We start from the raw sequence: 18,035 nt of genomic DNA, 5'->3' as shown, positions 1-18,035 counted from the left end.
TCTTGTGGCCTCCCTGCTTTGGCACCGTTTAGCCTGTATGGATCCTCCATCAGGTCTTTTAGCCCAGATCCAAGCAAAGCTTGTCAACTTCTTCTGGGATGGCTTTCACTGGGTGCCACAGGGGGTGCTGTTTTTACCCAGAGAGGAGGGGGGACAGGGCCTCATCCACTTGGCCAGCAGAACTGCCACCTTCAGACTACAGTTCATTCAGAGGTTTTTGTCAGGGCCGGCAGATCTGGTGTGGAGAGAAGTGGCCGGCTGCCTACTCAGACGTGTGAGTAACTTGGGACTGGATGCTGCTCTGTTTTTAACAGATTTAAAATTTTTAAGGTTAAATGGGTTACCTCCTTTTTATCAGGGTGTTTTTAAATCATGGGCCCTTTTTAAATGTGATTCAGGAAAAAGCTCTAACTCTCTGTTCTGGTTGTTGAGAGAACCCCTAGTTCATGGAGCCAGGCTGGATGTCTGCAGTGGAGCTGTGCCTGGGCTGACGGCAGCGCTGTGCAGGACAAAGACCCTGGTCCTGAAACAGCTGGTTGACACCGCGGGGCCGGCGCTGTCAGACTCTCAGGCGGTGGGCTCTCTGCTGGGCATCCAGTCCACCAGGGTAACCCAGAGGATTCTGGAGCTGTGGAGGCAGAGGCTCTCTGGGAGGGAGAGAAGCCTCCTCATGGACTACGGCGGAGGGACTGAACCTGATGACAGAGACCCATTCCCGGAGGTCTTAATAAGTCCCCAACTAGGAGAGCTGGATGGACCTCTCCTCAAGGACACTCAGTGGCTCAGCTTACACACAGCTGACAGAAAACTCATCTACAAAAACTGTGTGAAAGCTGTCAACAAGAGGGGACTGTGTGACAGGGCGTCCACTGTATGGACTGACAAGCTGGGAGGAGATGGAGAGAGTCCGCAGTGGAGAGTTTTATACAAACCTCCCCTCAAGAAGAGAACAGCCGACCTCCAGTGGAGGATTTTACACGGAGCCATCGCCACCAATGCCTTCATCTCTGTCATTAATCCTGCTGTGTCAAACCAGTGCCCTTTCTGTCACCTTCGCGAGACGGTTTTCCATGTTTTTAGTGAGTGTAAGAGACTTTCACAGCTCTTCACTCTTTTAACCACTGTTTTTAGTCTTTTTAATGAGACTTTTTGCAACACAAATTTTATTTATGGTGCAGAATACAGGAAGAGAAGTCAAAGAAAGTGGCAGCTGCTAAATTTTATTTCTGGTGAAGCCAAGATGGCGATCTATATATCCAGAAAAAACAGAATAGAGGACAGAGCAGTTCAGGAGGCCACCTCAGTGTGGCGCTGCAACACCAGATGCAGACTAAGACTGGAATTCAATTTTTATAAACTGATGAATGATTTGGATTGTTTTAAGAACCTCTGGTGTTATAACAATGTCCTGTGTAATGTTTTAAATGATGAACTGCACTTTGCACTTTTTCTTCAAGACTGAAATGCTGACGTAGCCATTTATTTATTTATTGGGTATTCTGTTTTGTTTAGGCACTTCAGCACTTTATGACATGTGATGTGAACTGTATCCTTTGAAACTGTAAATAAAGTGTGTTTGTAAAAATCAAAAAAAAAATCTTCTTCTTCTTCTTCTTCTTCTTCTTCTTCTTCTTCTTCTTCTTCTTCTTCTTCTTCTTCTTCTTCTTCTTCTTCTTCTTCTTCTTCTTCTTCTTATTATTATTATTATTATTATTATTATTATAGTATATACCAGTACTGTTTATAGGACGCGCGGGAAGCCAAGACAGGGGTGACATGTCCACGGTTCCTTGTACCAGTCAGCAGTCTTGCTGCAGCATTGTGGGCCAACTGCAGGCGTGTTAATAAAGACTTGGGGAGGCCACGGTGGAGGCAATTGCAGTAATCAAAGTGAGACGTAATGAATGCGCAGATTACTTTTTCCAAGTCATTATAGGTTCAAAACGATTTAAGGTGGGAGATGTTACGTAGCTGATAAAAACTGTTTTTAACACCAGAGCTTATCCGTTTATCAAAACTGAGCCCTGAATCCAGTATAACCCCCAGGTTTCTGGTGTGGGATTTAACATGCGTGGTGAGGTGAGCTAGTTTACATGGAGATAAATGTTTGACATCCAGACTTTGATATCTGCAAACAGTCCAGGAGAGACTGTACAGAGTTAATGGATTTTAGTGGGAGGTACAGTTGAGAGTCATCTGCATGTAAATGAAAAGAGATATTGTATTTTCTGATGATGTCACCAAGGGGAAGCATGTAGAGGCAGAAGAGCAATGGGCCTAGTATGGACCCCTGAGGGGCCCCATAGGAGGCAGAGGCAATAGATGAGGAGAACCAGTCAATGGACACAGATAATGTCCTATGTTTAAGATAGGAATTGAACCAGTCCAGGGCTGTCCGTTAATGCCGACCCACTGTTCAAGGTGAGTGAGAGGAATGTTATGATCCACAGTGTTGAAGGCAGCACTAAGAACTAATAAGATCAGGGTTGCATTTTCCCCTGGATCTAAAGTGTGCAGCAGACCATTAGTCACCGTAAGTAAGGGTGTTTTGGTCCTGTGAAGGCTCTAAAACCAGACTGAAAAGGTTCTACAATGTTGTGCATGTTTAAAAAAGGGAGCAACTGAGAAAAAAAACAGCTTCACAGCAGCTCGGATCAGTGAATACGGCTGTATCAGTGACTTCCAGCAGGATCAGCTGATCTCTGTACAACACCAGTGATGTGTGTTTCCTCTGCAGATGAAAGTGTGTGTGTGAGCTGATGTGGACGTGAATTCAGCAGAATGGACCAGTGTGAGGACGGAGAGGAGGGAGTCCCTCCCTCTAAAACCTCTCTGTGTGGGGAACAGGAGAGTCGGAGCAAAGCTCAGAGGTGAGATGAGAATCTCTAACTGTACCTGACTCTTCTGCATGTCAGAGCTCAAGACTCACCAAACATCATTATTACAGGAATCAACCTGGACCTGGACCTGGACCTGGACCTGGACCTGGACCCGGACCTGGACCCAGCTGTGTGTCCTTGAAGAGCGACCAGTCAAAAGACTTGGATATTACCTTCAAAGGAGACCAAGGTTCTGCTGTAAAGAGGTGAGTGAATCCAAACACTGCCAATGATTTATGTTTAATACTTTTTAAATAGACTGAATATTTCTATTTGTATAACTTATTTTTCATATAAAAGAATATTTACATTTTAAACTTGTCTTCTATCAGGATCCATCAGAAAAGAGACTCTCTTGAACATGAACCCAGCTGTTGGTCCTTGAAGAGCGACAAGTCAAATGATAGATTAATTGGCTTCAAAGGAGACCAACTTTCTTCTTCAGAGAGGTGAGATGTATTTAAACACATTCAATGTATTTAAATCAGTACTCATGTTAGGAAATGTCCCCATGTTTCTCCCTCAGTAGATCATGTAGTCCTGGACCCCTGTGGTCCTCCATCACCTGATGGAGATCTGAGCTTCCTCCTCATAGATCTTCATCTCCTGTCAGGAGCTTTTTCCTCTGGTCGACACATCTGGAGGATTTACCTTCCAGAGGACTGATCCTGATGATGATCCAGAGTTCCTCTTACTGATCCTGATGATGATCCAGAGTTCCTCTTACTGATCCTGGTGATGATCCAGAGTTCCTCTTACTGATCCTGATGATGATCCAGAGTTCCTCTAACTGATCCTGATGATGGTCCAGAGTTCCTCTTACTGATGATCGTCCAGAGTTCCTCTTACTGATCCTGATGATGATCCAGAGTTCCTCTTACTGATCCTGATGATGATCCAGAGTTCCTCTTACTGATCCTGATGATGATCCAGAGTTCCTCAGCTGCTTCATGTCTCCATCAGTTGTCCATGTTCCTGATCTTGTTGTAACTTTTCACAGAGGTCACATGTAGGTTCTCAGTGGATCAGCAGGACTAGTAAACCTTCACCACCACCAGTCCTCTGGTGGACTGTCCTCATCCAAACAGGACTCCATGGACCTTCAGCTGGTGTTTGTCTCTGTGAGGACAGACATGATGTGAGCTAATTCTTCCTGGTTCCTCCACAGAGTGGACCAGCAGATCTCAGAGTTCCCCAGTGGTCCGTCTGTCCAGCAGCATCAGACCCAGCTGGACTCCATATTTCTGGTCTGTACATGAACAACGACTGCTTCTCCTTCTGTTCTGTTGGTGTTTGTCTCCATGCTGGTGTTTGTAGACCAAGGGACTGTCAGTCTGTCCATCATGGACCTGATGTTTGTCTCCATGCTGGTCCCTGGAGACCAGTGGACTGTCAGTCTGTCCATCATGGACCTGATGTTTGTCTCCATGCTGGTCTCTGGAGACCAGTGGACTGTCAGTCTGTCCATCATGGACCTGATGTTTGTCTCCATGCTGGTCTCTGGAGACCAGTGGACTGTCAGTCTGTCCAACACGGGTCTGATGTTTGTCTCCGTGGTTTCAGTCTGATTGTGTCCTTCGTGTGGTCTTCTGTTCCAGCTGCTGGAGGACAACATTGTCATGTTTGTGAAGAACGAGCTGAAGAAGATCCAGAGGGTTCTGAGTCAGGATTGCCCAGAATGCCTAGAGCATCTGTTGCAGGGTGAGGATGAAGAGCAGAGGAACAGCAGAGAGGCGTTTGTGAAGATCACAGTGAACTTCCTGAGGAGAATGAAGCAGGAGGATCTGGCTGAGCGTCTGCAGAGAAGTAAGAGGATTTCTATGAGCATTTAAGCTGCTGGGTAAATGACCCAGAATGCCTCAGGAGATGAACAACATTCACAGATCAGCCATCACAACATTAAAACCACTGAAAGATGGAGGGAGGAACTCTGCTCAACTTGTTCCAACAATGTTCTGCTGGAATCAGATCTGCATTCTTGATCCACATGAAGGTTATTTTGACGTTGACACCAAGCTAAACATTTCTGCAGACCAGTCGCCCCCACATGGTCCCAGCACCCCCCTACAGTAGCACCCTCCCTGTACAGGACAGCAGTGGACCTCAATAAACATGTTTAACCAACCAACACCACAAGATAACTGGAAGATTTTAGTCCTGGTTTTCCTCTTCCAGGAATCCTGCTGAACTCCAGATTGTCTTGATGGTTCTACAGATTATTTCAACAGATCATCTTCTGGTGTTTTCCAATCCTAAACCTGGAAAATCCACTTCACAGACACCACAATAATAACAAGAACACATCAACCCACAAACCCACAACCCATCAGAGCTGTACTGCTAACATCCTGGTACTAGAAACTCCAGGACCCCCAGATCTTCTTGTCACTTCCACGTCCTGAATGTTCAGAGGTGTTTTGGTGGTAAAAGTGATTCTACTCAATATTGCACAGCTCATCGTAACGTTTGAGTCGATCAGTGTCGGTTCACATCCTGATTCTTTAGGAGAATTAAGTTGAACTTTATAAAACACTAATTGTTTTTTTTCCACGTGTTTTCAGATATTTCTGCTGCAGTTTGTAAAAAGCGTCTGAAGTCTAAGCTGAAGAAGAAGTGCCAGTGTGTGTTTGAGGGGATTGTTAAAGCAGGAAACCCAACCCTTCTGAAGCAGATCTACACAGAGCTCTACATCACAGAGGGAGGGACTGGAGACGTCAACGATGAACATGAAGTCAGACAGATTGAAGCGGCTTCCAGGAAACCAGACAGAGCAGAAACAACCATCAGACAGGAAGACATCTTTAAACTCCCACCTGGAAGAGATCAACCAATCAGAACAGTGATGATGAAGGGAGTGGCCGGCATCGGGAAAACAGTCCTAACACAGAAGTTCACTATGGACTGGGCTGAAGGCAGAACCAACCAGGACATCCACTTCCTGCTTCCATTCACCTTCAGAGAGCTGAATGTGCTGAGAGAGAGAAAGTTCAGCTTGGTGGAACTTGTTCATCACTTCTTCACTGAAACCAGAGAAATCTGCATCTTTGAAGAGTTCCAGGTCGTGTTCATCTTTGACGGTCTGGATGAGAGTCGACTTCCTCTGGACTTCCACAACAATGAGGTCGTGACTGATGTTACAGAGTCCACCTCAGTGGATGTGCTGCTGACAAACCTCATCAGGGGGAACCTGCTTCCTTCTGCTCGTCTCTGGATCACCACACGACCCGCAGCAGCCAGTCAGATCCCTCCTGAGTGTGTCTCCATGGTGACAGAGGTCAGAGGGTTCACTAACCCACAGAAGGAGGAATACTTCAGGAAGAGGTTCAGAGAAGAGGAGCAGACCAGGAGGATCATCTCCCACATCAAGACATCACGGAGCCTCCACATCATGTGCCACATCCCAGTCTTCTGCTGGATCACTGCTACGGTCCTGGAGAAAGTCCTGGAGACCAGACAGGGAGGGGGGCTGCCCAAGACCCTGACTGAGATGTACATCCACTTCCTGGTGTTCCAGGCCAAACTGAAGAAGGTCAAGTATGACGGAGGAACTGAGACGGATCCACACTGGAGTCCAGAGAGCAGGAAGATGATCAAGTCTCTGGGAAAACTGGCTTTTGAGCAGCTGCAGAAAGGAAACCTGATCTTCTATGAACCAGACCTGAGGGAGTGTGGCATCGATGTCACAGAGGCTTCAGTGTATTCAGGAGTGTTCACCCAGATCTTTAGAGAGGAGAGCAGCCTGTACCAGGACCAGGTCTTCTGCTTCATCCATCTGAGTGTTCAGGAGTTTCTGGCTGCTCTTCATGTCCATCAGACCTTCATCAGCTCTGGAGTCAACCTGCTGGAGGAACAAATAAACACCTCCAGGTGGTTTAAAACAAGAGCCGTGACTGAGCTCTATCAGAGTGCTGTGGACAAGGCCTTACAGAGTCCAAACGGACACCTGGACTTGTTCCTCCGCTTCCTCCTGGGTCTTTCACTGGAGACCAATCAGACTCTCCTACGAGGTCTGTTGGAACCAAAACAAAGAAGATCACAGAACAATCAGGAAACAGTTGAATACATCAAGGAGAAGATCAGTGAGAATCTGTCTGCAGAGAGAAGCATCAACCTGTTCCACTGTCTGAATGAACTGAACGATCGGTCTCTGGTGGAGGAGGTCCAACGGTCCCTGAGGTCAGGACTTCTCTCCACAGGTAAACTGTCTCCTGCTCAGTGGTCGGCTCTGAGCTTCATCTTACTGTCATCAGAAGAAGATCTGGAGGTGTTTGACCTGCAGAAATACTCAGCTTCAGAGGAAGTTCTACGGAGGCTGCTGCCGGTGGTCAAAGCCTCCAAGAAAGCTGTGTAAGGACGAACACGGACACATCTGTTTTAGTTATAATCACATGTGGTGTTCTTGGAGGAAACCAATTCGCTGATCAACTAAGTTCAGGTTCATGTGGGACCAGTTCTCCTCAATGATTCATCTCAGGAAACTTTACATGCAGAGAAGAGAAATGCAGCTTCGATCAAGACTGTAGTGCAGCAACACTTATTGATTAATAGTTGAATTGATCAGTATTCATTCATTCGTCGAATTAAATAATCAATGTTTAAATTACATGATTATTTCACTTTTATCTCCTCTGCAGGTTGAGTGGTTGTAACCTCTCAGAGAACATCTGTGCAGATCTGTCCTCAGTTCTCAGCTCTCAGTCCTCCAGTCTGACAGAACTGGACCTGAGTAACAACGACCTGCAGGATTCTGGACTGGAGAAGCTGTGTCCTGGACTGGAGAGTCCACACTGTCACCTGGAGTCTCTCAGGTCAGAATCCACCAAGTTGTCAACTGTGGACCGTTAGAACTGTTTGTTTGGTTGTTTTGTTGGATCCCCGTTAGCTGCTGACCTTTTACAGCAGTTTCTCTGGGGTGTCATCAGAATCATCAGCTTAACTACAACATTATCATTAATTAAAATACATGAACATAATGCTCACAACTCAGAGACAACAGACACTAGGAAACCTGCTCAAAGTACAAAAATAACTACATTGTAATCAGCACAATGGCATTATGACTCTACATTCCCTGTGTTTAAACTCAGGAATTACAATTTCTCATCACACTCTCAAAAAAGATAAGAAAAATCAAATCAATAGCTCACTTCTCAACGGTGTATTTTATTCTCTTTGAGTGAACAGAAATTACTTGAGCTTCTTCTTAAAGCTTATCATATTATTATCTCCAATCCAAATGTCTGGTAATTCATTCCTCGCCACCATCGCTCTGGGATTCATTGTCTTCTGTTTTAAGTTACTTCTACATGGAGGCAACAGAAAAACCACCTGCTGAGTTTGAGTTGTCTTGTTCATGAAATATTAAACAGATAAACTTTCCTAAATAACCTCATGATCTCTCTTGAATCTCCTCTGCAGGTTGATTGGTTGTAACCTCTCAGAGAACATCTGTGCAGATCTGTCCTCAGTTCTCAGCTCTCAGTCCTCCAGTCTGACAGAACTGGACCTGAGTAACAACCACCTGCAGGATTCAGGACTGAAGAATCTGTGTCCTGGACTGGAGAGTCCACACTGTCACCTGGAGTCTCTCAGGTCAGAATCCACCAAGTGTTCAACTGTGGACCGTTAGAACTGTTTGTTTGGTTGTTTTGTTAGATCCCCGTGCTGCTGACCTTTCACAGCAGTTTCTCTGGGGTCTCATCAGAATCACAATGGTGGACGAAATTTCGTCTCATCGAGTGAATACAAAAGAACTCGGCAAGGACAGCGGAACGATAAGGTCACTAAGACCAGGAGATAAGGTCCTGCTCAAGGTTTCTTTCCTCCTAAAGGGGAGTTGTTCTTGCCACTGTTTGGCTTGAGGTTTTTCTCCCACTATGGGAGTTTTTACCTGCCATTGTTTATGTAATAATTGCTCGGGGGTTTATGTTCTGGGTCTCTGGAAAGATCCCAGAGACAACTTCTGTTGTATTAGACGCTATATAAATAAAATTGAATTGAATGGAAGTGAATAAGTCAAACATCTAATTTAATATGTTTGGCTACTTAATCTCCTTGTTTGCTATGAGAAATGTTTAGTTATTAATCTCAACCGCTTTAATTGTGCAACTCCCGATACAATCCACATATTATCGTAGTGTCAGCTGTCCATGCAGGGCTCTGTCAGCTGGGATGGTGTGCAGGGACTCATGGGATGCCATATTCCTTTGGAGGTTTCCTTCACTAACTTGTTTTGTGTGTTTTATATGTGTGGTTTTACTGTTTAAAAAAATAAATAAATGTTTTATTGTTTGGTCTCCCAGTTGTGATAGTTTTCCCAGGTGATGCTCTGGTTGCTGGTGCACCATGAGTGAGATGGGTGTAGCAGCTAATGATATCTCTCTGTGTTGTTGTTGCTTGAATAGTTAGTAAAATCTATCTTGCAGAATTTAAATAAAGTTTCCTGATCCAAAAACGGGGAAGCAGGCTTGATATCAGGCAGGCAGAATCAGTAGGTTGGGAAGTGCTGGAGAGCTGGGCAAACACACTAGACAATCTGGTAGAGGACATGTGGACCTGGGCTGGTATCTGAAGGAGGACTGATGAAGATGAAAACCAGGGGTGGAGATGGGGGGAAGCACAGGTGAGTGGAATGACATAATTACCTGGATGATGAGGTGGCAGGATCTGAAATGACAGGAGACTTATGGCCCTTTTCCACTAGTACCTGCTCAGCGCTTCTACCCGCCATGCCCCCGTCTTGCGCTTTTCCACTACGGACCAAGACGGGTAGAGCCGCGCCAAGCCGATACCTTTTCTGTAACCATTCTGCCGAGGTTCTAATCGGGCTGAGTCGGCACTATATCTGACGTCACCACAATACACGCCACTGATTGGTCGGGGGCGGGGCCGTCATACGTTTGAATCAGGAAGCGGGAGTCAGCGCGAGAGCGGCTCGCGGCGATTTTATTATACAGCACAAACGTCTGTTTGGTGATCCAACTCTGAGGTGCAGATGTTCATAAACCTGGTGGCTGAGGAGAGAATTAAAAAAGGGATGTAGACGTGCGATAAGGAACGATCAGATCCACCAGGAGCTCTGTTTTACTATCAGCCGCTCGCGGCTCCAGCTGATTTCTCATCAGCGCCGACACGAACAAAGGGATTGTGCAATCGAGTACGTCACAGCAGCTTCACCCCAACCTGCCCACTTCTCACCTGGCTGTGGAAAAACAAACGGGGACAAAACGGGTGGAGCCGGGATGAGCCGCGCCGAGTCGGGCTGAGTAGGTGCTAGTGGAAAAGCGCCATTAGTGACCTGATGAAGACATTCACAACAGAGATCATCCCATGACCTGCAGTCAGTCCAGAACCCTGCTGCCGAGTCCTCACTGAGACCAGGAGACCACAGTCCTCACTGAGACCAGGAGACCAGAGTCCTCACTAAGACCAGGAGACCAGAGTCCTCACTAAGACCAGGAGACCAGAGTCCTCACTAAGACCAGGAGACCAGAGTCCTCACTGAGACCAGAGTCCTCACTAAGACCAGGAGACCAGAGTCCTCACTAAGACCAGGAGACCAGAGTCCTCACTAAGACCAGGAGACCAGAGTCCTCACTAAGACCAGGAGACCAGAGTCCTCACTAAGACCAGGAGACCAGAGTCCTCACTGAGACCAGAGTCCTCACTAAGACCAGGAGACCAGAGTCCTCACTAAGACCAGGAGACCAGAGTCCTCACTAAGACCAGGAGACCAGAGTCCTCACTGAGACCAGGAGACCAGAGTCCTCACTAAGACCAGGAGACCAGAGTCCTCACTAAGACCAGGAGACCAGAGTCCTCACTAAGACCAGAGTCCTCACTAAGACCAGGAGACCAGAGTCCTCACTAAGACCAGGAGACCAGAGTCCTCACTGAGACCAGAGTCCTCACTAAGACCAGGAGACCAGAGTCCTCACTAAGACCAGAGTCCTCACTAAGACTGAGACCAGGAGACCAGAGTCCTCACTGAGACCAGGAGACCAGAGTCCTCACTAAGACCAGGAGACCAGAGTCCTCACTAAGACCAGGAGACCAGAGTCCTCACTGAGACCAGAGTCCTCACTAAGACCAGGAGACCAGAGTCCTCACTAAGACCAGAGTCCTCACTAAGACTGAGACCAGGAGACCAGAGTCCTCACTAAGACCAGAGTCCTCACTGAGACCAGGAGACCAGAGTCCTCACTAAGACTGAGACCAGGAGACCAGAGTCCTCACTAAGACCAGGAGACCAGAGTCCTCACTGAGACCAGAGTCCTCACTAAGACCAGAGTCCTCACTAAGACCAGGAGACCAGAGTCCTCACTAAGACCAGAGTCCTCACTAAGACTGAGACCAGGAGACCAGAGTCCTCACTGAGACCAGGAGACCCGAGTCCTCACTGAGACCAGGAGACCAGAGTCCTCACTAAGACTGAGACCAGGAGACCAGAGTCCTCACTAAGACCAGAGTCCTCACTAAGACCAGGAGACCAGAGTCCTCACTGAGACCAGGAGACCCGAGTCCTCAGTAAGACCAAGAAAGTGGACCACGACTTCCGGTTAAGCCATGCTCGGGAAAGACGTATAGTCAATAGCTCCGCTCCAGTCGGTATTAAAAACAACTTCCCAACTCGAAAACCTATTTAGAAAAACTTCAAGAGGCAAGACATGAGTGGGGGAAAATCACAGAGAGGTCCTAAGACTCTGAGAGGGCGCTTAACTGAACAATTACAGCCCAACAAAAAGCAAATGGAGCCGACAGACGAAGAAGAAGTTGACGAACCCAGAGACAAACTGCTACAAGAAATGTCAAACATTTCTAAAGATATCCGCGAGTTTAAGGCCGACATACATTCAGCTATATTTGATTTTAAGGAGGATGTAAAAAAAGACTTCAAGGAAGAATTAGCCACGCTGAAACAAGAGCTAGACCAGAAGCTAACACACGTCGGGACCACGCTTCAAGCTCATGGCGAGGCTATCACCGAGGCAGAGGAGCGCATCTCGGACATGGAAATAAGCAGCGCCGTAACGAAAGAGGCTCTGCTGAGCCTGCTGAGAGAACAACGCAGGCTGCAGGAAAAAGTCACGGATCTGGAAAGCAGGTCCAGGAGAAACAACATTCGGGTATATGGCGTGCCGGAGGACTCTGAGGGGGACGCGATGATAAAGTTTGTTGAAAACCTGCTGACCACGGAGCTGGCTCTCCCAGACGGAGTGTCTCTCCAGATTCAACGGGCTCACAGAGCTTTGACACAGAAGCCGGGACCTGGCGCTACGCCTCGATCCATCGTGATCAACTTCCTGCAGTTTGACGTTAAAGAAACGGTTCTGAAGTTGGCTTGGAAGAAGAAAGTCTTTTTAAACAACAAACAGATTTACTTTGACCATGATTATGCATATGCGGTGATGGAGAAACGCAGAGCCTACGGAGGAATTAAGAAAGCGCTGAAAGAAAAAGGCATCCGCTTCCAAACTCCGTTAACGAGGATCCGAATTCACTGGAGCACCGGCCCACGGACCTACGAGGACGCGCATCGCGCTGCGCAGGATCTGAGGGCGCGGGGAATCCAGGTGGCGGCTGTCAGAGAGGACCCGGGTCCCGTCCTGGAGGAGAGTATACTCAAGGCGTTCCCATGGCAACAAGCAGGAAAACAAATGGAGACGCGAGTGAAAGAAAGGCTCCAGGAGTTTAGGAGAGCACCACAAAGTTGAAGGACCAGAATCTGCGCAGGACAACAAGTGAGCAGACTGTAAATTAAGGGAGGTAATTTGGCCTTTTTTATTCCCCTCTCTCTCTTTATGTTAAATTCTAATCTTAATTTGTTGAAACTATTATAAATTACCGACTGAGCAAAACAACGGAGTTGGACATATTAGTGGGCATGGAGTGCAGCTGTGGGCCAATCACTCCACCACTAGGGAGGGCCCCACCCACCAGGGGGTTTTTTTTCCCTCCACCCGCCAACAGGGACCATAGAGGGACAACGGTTCCTCTGTTACAGGAAGTCACCTTTGTTATTTTTGTTATTAAGAGTGTGAATGTTTGTTTGTTTTTTGTTAAGTTAGGGGAGATCTGGTTTGTCTTATTGGTTGTATTTTTTTCAGGCATGGGAATTCAGGATCAGAATGTGTACACACAGGGACCATATGGTTAATATAATTTCTCTAAATGTGAATGGGCTTCGCAGCCCAGTTAAACGGAACAAAATCCTAGTTAAACTAAAAAGAGAGAACATAGATATTGCATTTCTGCAAGAAACCCACTTGACGGAAAGTGAACATGAAAAACTTAAAAGACAGGGATTTAAATATGTCTTCTCCTCCTCGAACAAATCAATACATACGAGAGGGGTAGCCATACTAATTTCAGGAAGGGTGACATATGAACACATATCTACTATAAAGGACAAGGAAGGAAGATTCATACTGATACGTGGGAAAATTGAAGGAAGTCTGTTCACCTTATATAATGTATATATTCCTCCTGGCTCAGAATCAGAATTCTATATTAAAATAATTGATAGGATTGTAACCGAATCACAAGGGACTCTAGTGTGCGGAGGTGACTTTAATACTACTCTTAATCCAAATCTTGACTCATCTGGGACAAGAACATCTCGCCCGCAAAAAATAACAAAGAAAATTAAAGCTGCAAGCAGCAATGAACGGGCCCTCGCACTCACGGCCACCGCCCCCCATAAGTATCAGAAATGACACCACCCACGACTTCCTATGTCAAACCATTGAAAAGTTATACCAGAAAATCGGGACAACCAATCAGAAGAAGGGGCGGGGCTAATTAAGGCCAACGAAGCTTAAGGACTCATTACAGAGTCCCATGACACCACCCACGACTTCCTATGTCAAACCATTCAAAAGTTATAGCAGAAAAAAGGGACAACCAATCAGAAGAAGGGGCGGGGCTAATTTAAGCCAATGAAAGTCAAGGGCTCCATAAAGAATCTGATGACACCACCCACGACTCTCTATGTCAAACCATTCCAAAGTTATAGCAGAAAATCGGGACAACCAATCAGAAGAAGGGGCGGGGCTAATTAAGGCCAACTAAGCTTAAGGACTCATTACAAAGTCCCATGACACCACCCACAACTCTCTATGTTAAACAATTAAAATGTTATAGCAGAAAAAAGGGACAACCAATGACAAGAAGGGGCGGGGCTAATTCAGGCCAATGAAGGTCAAGGACTCCATACAGAATCTTATGACACCACCCAGGACTCTATGTCAAACCATTCCAAAGTTATAGCAGAAAATCGGGACAACCAATCAGAAGAAGGAGCGGGGCTAATTAAGCCCAACGAAGCTTAAGAACTCATTACAGAGTCCCATGATACCACCCATGACTTCCTATGTCAAACCATTCAAAAGTTATAGCAGAAAAAAGGGACAACCAATCAGAAGAAGGAGCGGGGCTAATTAAGCCCAACGAAGCTTAAGGACTCATTACAGAGTCCCATGACACCACCCACAACTCTCTATGTCAAACCATTCAAAAGTTATGGCAGAGAAAAGTATTCTAGGGGGCGCTGTTGAGCCGTTAGGCCACGCCCATTAATGCAAACCATGAAATATCAAATGTATCGCCAAGTCTGGCTTGCATGCAAAATTTGGTGACTTTTGGAGAACTATCAAATATGGACCAATCACATGAAGGGGGGGCGCGCCTTTTGGCGTCTAGCGTCGCCACAGTAACACTTTTGAAAGAGAAAAGTAATGCGTGGTGTCGCAGGATGTAGACGCACATTTTGATGTATAACACACCTGGGGGCACGTTACGGTTCGGGCTGAATTAACTGCCGAAGGAATGGCATAAATTTCGCCAAAATGACACAATGTATTCAAAATGGCCGACATCCTGTTCGGTTTCGGCCATGGCTCCAAGAGACTTTTCTTTAAGTTGTGCCATGATACAGGTGTGTAGCGATTTTCGTGCATGTACGTCAAACCGTATTGTGGGGCTTGAGGCACAAAGTTTTCTAGGGGGCGCTGTTGAGCCATTTTGCCACGCCCATTAATGCAAACCATGAAATATCAAATTTATCGCCAGGCCTGGCTTGCATGCCAAATTTGGTGCCTTTTGGGGAACTATCAAATATGGACCAATCAGATGAAGGGGGGGTGCGCTTGTTGGCGTCTAGCGTCGCCACGGTAACACTTTTGAAAGACAAAAGTAATGCGTGTAGTCGCAGGATGGAGACGCACATTTTGATGTATAACACATCTGGGTTCACGATACGGTTCGGGCTGAATTAACTCTCGAAGGAATGGCACATATTGCTCCAAAATTACGCAATTAATTCAGAATGTTCAAAATGGCCGACTTCCTGTTCGGTTTCGGCCATGGCGCCAAGAGACTTTTCTTTTAGTTGCGACATGATACAGGTGTGTACCGATTTTCGTTCATGTACGTCAAACCGTATTATGGGGCTTGAGGCACAAAGTTTTTTCTGTCGAACCAATCAGATGAAGGGTGGGCGCGCTTTTTGGCGTCTAGCGCCGCCACGGTAACGCTTTTGAAAGAGAAAAGTAATGCGTGTTGTCGCAGGATGGAGACGCACATTTTGATGTATAACACACTTGGGGGCACGTTACGGTTCGGGCTGAATTAACTTTCGAAGGAATGGCATAAATTTCGCCAAAATGACACGACTAATTCAAAATGGCCGACATCCTATTCGGTTTCGGGCATGACGCCAAGAGACTTTTGTTTAAGTTGTCCCATGATACAGGTGTGTACCGATTTTCGTGCATGTACGTCAAACCGTATCGTGGGGCTTGAAGCACAAAGTTTTCAAGGGGGCGCTGTTGAGCCATTTTGCCACGCCCATTAATGCAAACCTTTAAATATCAAATTTTTCGCCAGGCCTGACTAGGGTGCAAAATTTGGTGACTTTTTGGGCATGTTAAGGGGGGCAAAAAGGCCTTCACTTTGTCAGGAAAATAATAATAATAAAAATTCCTGCAAATACAATAGGGCCTTCGCTCTGAAGGTGCTCGGGCCCTAATTAACTCATTACTATCAGAAATAGGACTGGTTGACATCTGGAGACATTTAAATCCATCCGTCAAAGACTATACTTTCTATTCATCTCCACACCTAACATACTCCAGAATTGACTATTTTCTGCTATTTGGAACAGACAGTAGTAAGGTACGAAAATGCCACATTGGAACAATGGATCTCTCGGACCATTGCCCGCTGTATTTGTCCTTAGAAGTGAGCCACAGACGGAAGCTTACACTCTGGAAATTAAATCCTAGTATATTAAATAAAAACAGGACAGAACAGTTTGCAAGAGATATCCAAGACTACTTAGAACATAATTATAATGGAGAGGTGTCTCCACCTGTGCTCTGGGATGCCTGCAAAGCAGTAATGAGAGGGAAGGTGATTGCAGCGACATCCTTTCTCAAGAGACAAAGAGAAGAAAAACTCAAGACCCTCCAAGCTGAACTTAAAAACCTAGAATCTGAACACAAGGAATCGATAGACCCAAAAGTTAAGATAGAAATAAAAAGGAAAAGAAACCAAATTGAAGAGTTATATACTCAAGAAATTCAAAAGAAACTATTATACACTAAACAAAAATACTATGAAGGGGGAAGCAAATATTCAAAATTATTAGCATACAAACTAAGAAGACAACAGGCAGATAACACAATATACAAGATAAGAGACCCTGCAACCAAACAAATTCACCACCAGACTAAGGAAATTAAAGACTGTTTTAAAAAATACTATGAAAAACTATACTCGCAGCCTCAAGTCAATACTGACCAGAAAATGGAGACACTGTTTAAATCTTTAAATTTACCAAAACTTACAGAAGCAGAAAACAAAGCACTAGCCTCACAAATAACGAAAGAAGAAATTCACTCATCTATAGCCAGACTGAAAGCTAATAAATCTCCAGGCGCAGATGGTTTCAGCTCGGAGTGGTACAAGAGTCTAAGGGAGGTTTTGACACCTATTTTATTAAATACATTCAACTGGGTTCTGACTAAAGGAGAAACCCCAGCTTCATGGAAAGAAGCGATTATATCGGTTATCCCTAAGGGAGATAAGGATAAATTAGACTGCGCAAATTACAGGCCAATTAGTGTGCTTAATCTGGACTATAAATTGTTTACTTCAATTATCGCAAAAAGGCTTGAGAAAATTCTACCCAAAATAATCAATATGGATCAAACAGGATTTGTCCTATCACGGCAAACACACGATAACATCAGAAGATCACTACATATTATCAGATATATAAATCAAAATAAAATACAGGCTATGTTAATTAGTCTGGACGCGCAAAAAGCTTTCGATTCGGTGAGATGGAAATTTTTATTCAGAGCTATGGAGAAATTTGGTTTTAACCAAGTAATTATTAAGACACTAGAAGCCCTATATAATAAACCATCAGCTAGATTGAAAATCAACGGGGACCTCACAGACTCCTTTCTGCTGGAGAGATCCACAAGACAGGGCTGTCCCATAAGTCCACTTCTATTTGCAATCTTTATAGAGCCTTTGGCACAATGGATTAGACAGAATAGAGAGATCACAGGTATAAAAATGCCGGCAGGTGAACAGAAGCTGGCCCTGTTTGCGGATGATGTGCTCGTTAGCCTTTCAAACCCAACAGAATCTTTACCAGTGTTGATGTCTGTATTAGATGAATATGGATCATACTCAGGATATAAATTAAACAAAAAGAAAACTCAGGTCCTTAGTGTTCACTATGATCCTCCTCGATCACTCCGCTCCAGATACCATCTGAATTGGGATAAAAATTCTGTAAAATACCTGGGAATCCTTCTACCCATAGACATATCTACACTGGAAGAAATTAATTATGGCCCGCTCAAAAAAGAAATTATAGCCGACATAAACAGATGGAGCCTAATCCCTTACCTAAATATTAGTTCTCGTATAGAATCAGTAAAAATGAACATCTTACCCAGACTTTTATATTTATTCCACTCAGTACCAATTGAAAAACCGGAACAGTATTTCTCGGAGTGGGATAAAATTCTCTCAAGATTTATATGGGCGGGGAAAAAGCCAAGAATAAAATACAAAACTCTACAATTATCAAAGGAAAAAGGTGGTTTGGCTCTCCCCTGTCTGAGAAATTACTATAAA

General features: G+C 45.3%; 1 protein-coding gene across 6 annotated transcripts in view; it reads left to right on the top strand.

Annotated features, from left to right (window-relative positions):
* LOC133457973 (NACHT, LRR and PYD domains-containing protein 3-like) overlaps positions 1 to 18,035 on the top strand; it is a 132,557-nt gene that overhangs the window by 99,926 nt on the left and 14,596 nt on the right. For 4 of the 6 annotated variants that reach the window (XM_061737383.1, XM_061737385.1, XM_061737386.1 and 1 more), the window contains exons 2-9: positions 2,738 to 2,870; positions 2,948 to 3,085; positions 3,212 to 3,328; positions 4,048 to 4,126; positions 4,478 to 4,685; positions 5,441 to 7,226; positions 7,514 to 7,687; positions 8,298 to 8,471. In XM_061737383.1, the coding sequence (XP_061593367.1) occupies positions 2,782 to 2,870; positions 2,948 to 3,085; positions 3,212 to 3,328; positions 4,048 to 4,126; positions 4,478 to 4,685; positions 5,441 to 7,226; positions 7,514 to 7,687; positions 8,298 to 8,471 (2,765 nt within the window). In that variant the 5' untranslated portion in view covers positions 2,738 to 2,781. The remainder of the gene's footprint in view (positions 1 to 2,737; positions 2,871 to 2,947; positions 3,086 to 3,211; positions 3,329 to 4,047; positions 4,127 to 4,477; positions 4,686 to 5,440; positions 7,227 to 7,513; positions 7,688 to 8,297; positions 8,472 to 18,035) is intronic. The other 2 variants (XM_061737388.1, XM_061737387.1) reach the window with 1 other exon arrangement.

This window comes from Cololabis saira, chromosome 13 (genome assembly GCF_033807715.1).
Source record: "Cololabis saira isolate AMF1-May2022 chromosome 13, fColSai1.1, whole genome shotgun sequence".
NCBI classification, from domain to species: domain Eukaryota; kingdom Metazoa; phylum Chordata; class Actinopteri; order Beloniformes; family Belonidae; genus Cololabis; species Cololabis saira.
This window is presented reverse-complemented; position numbering and strand designations above follow the sequence as displayed.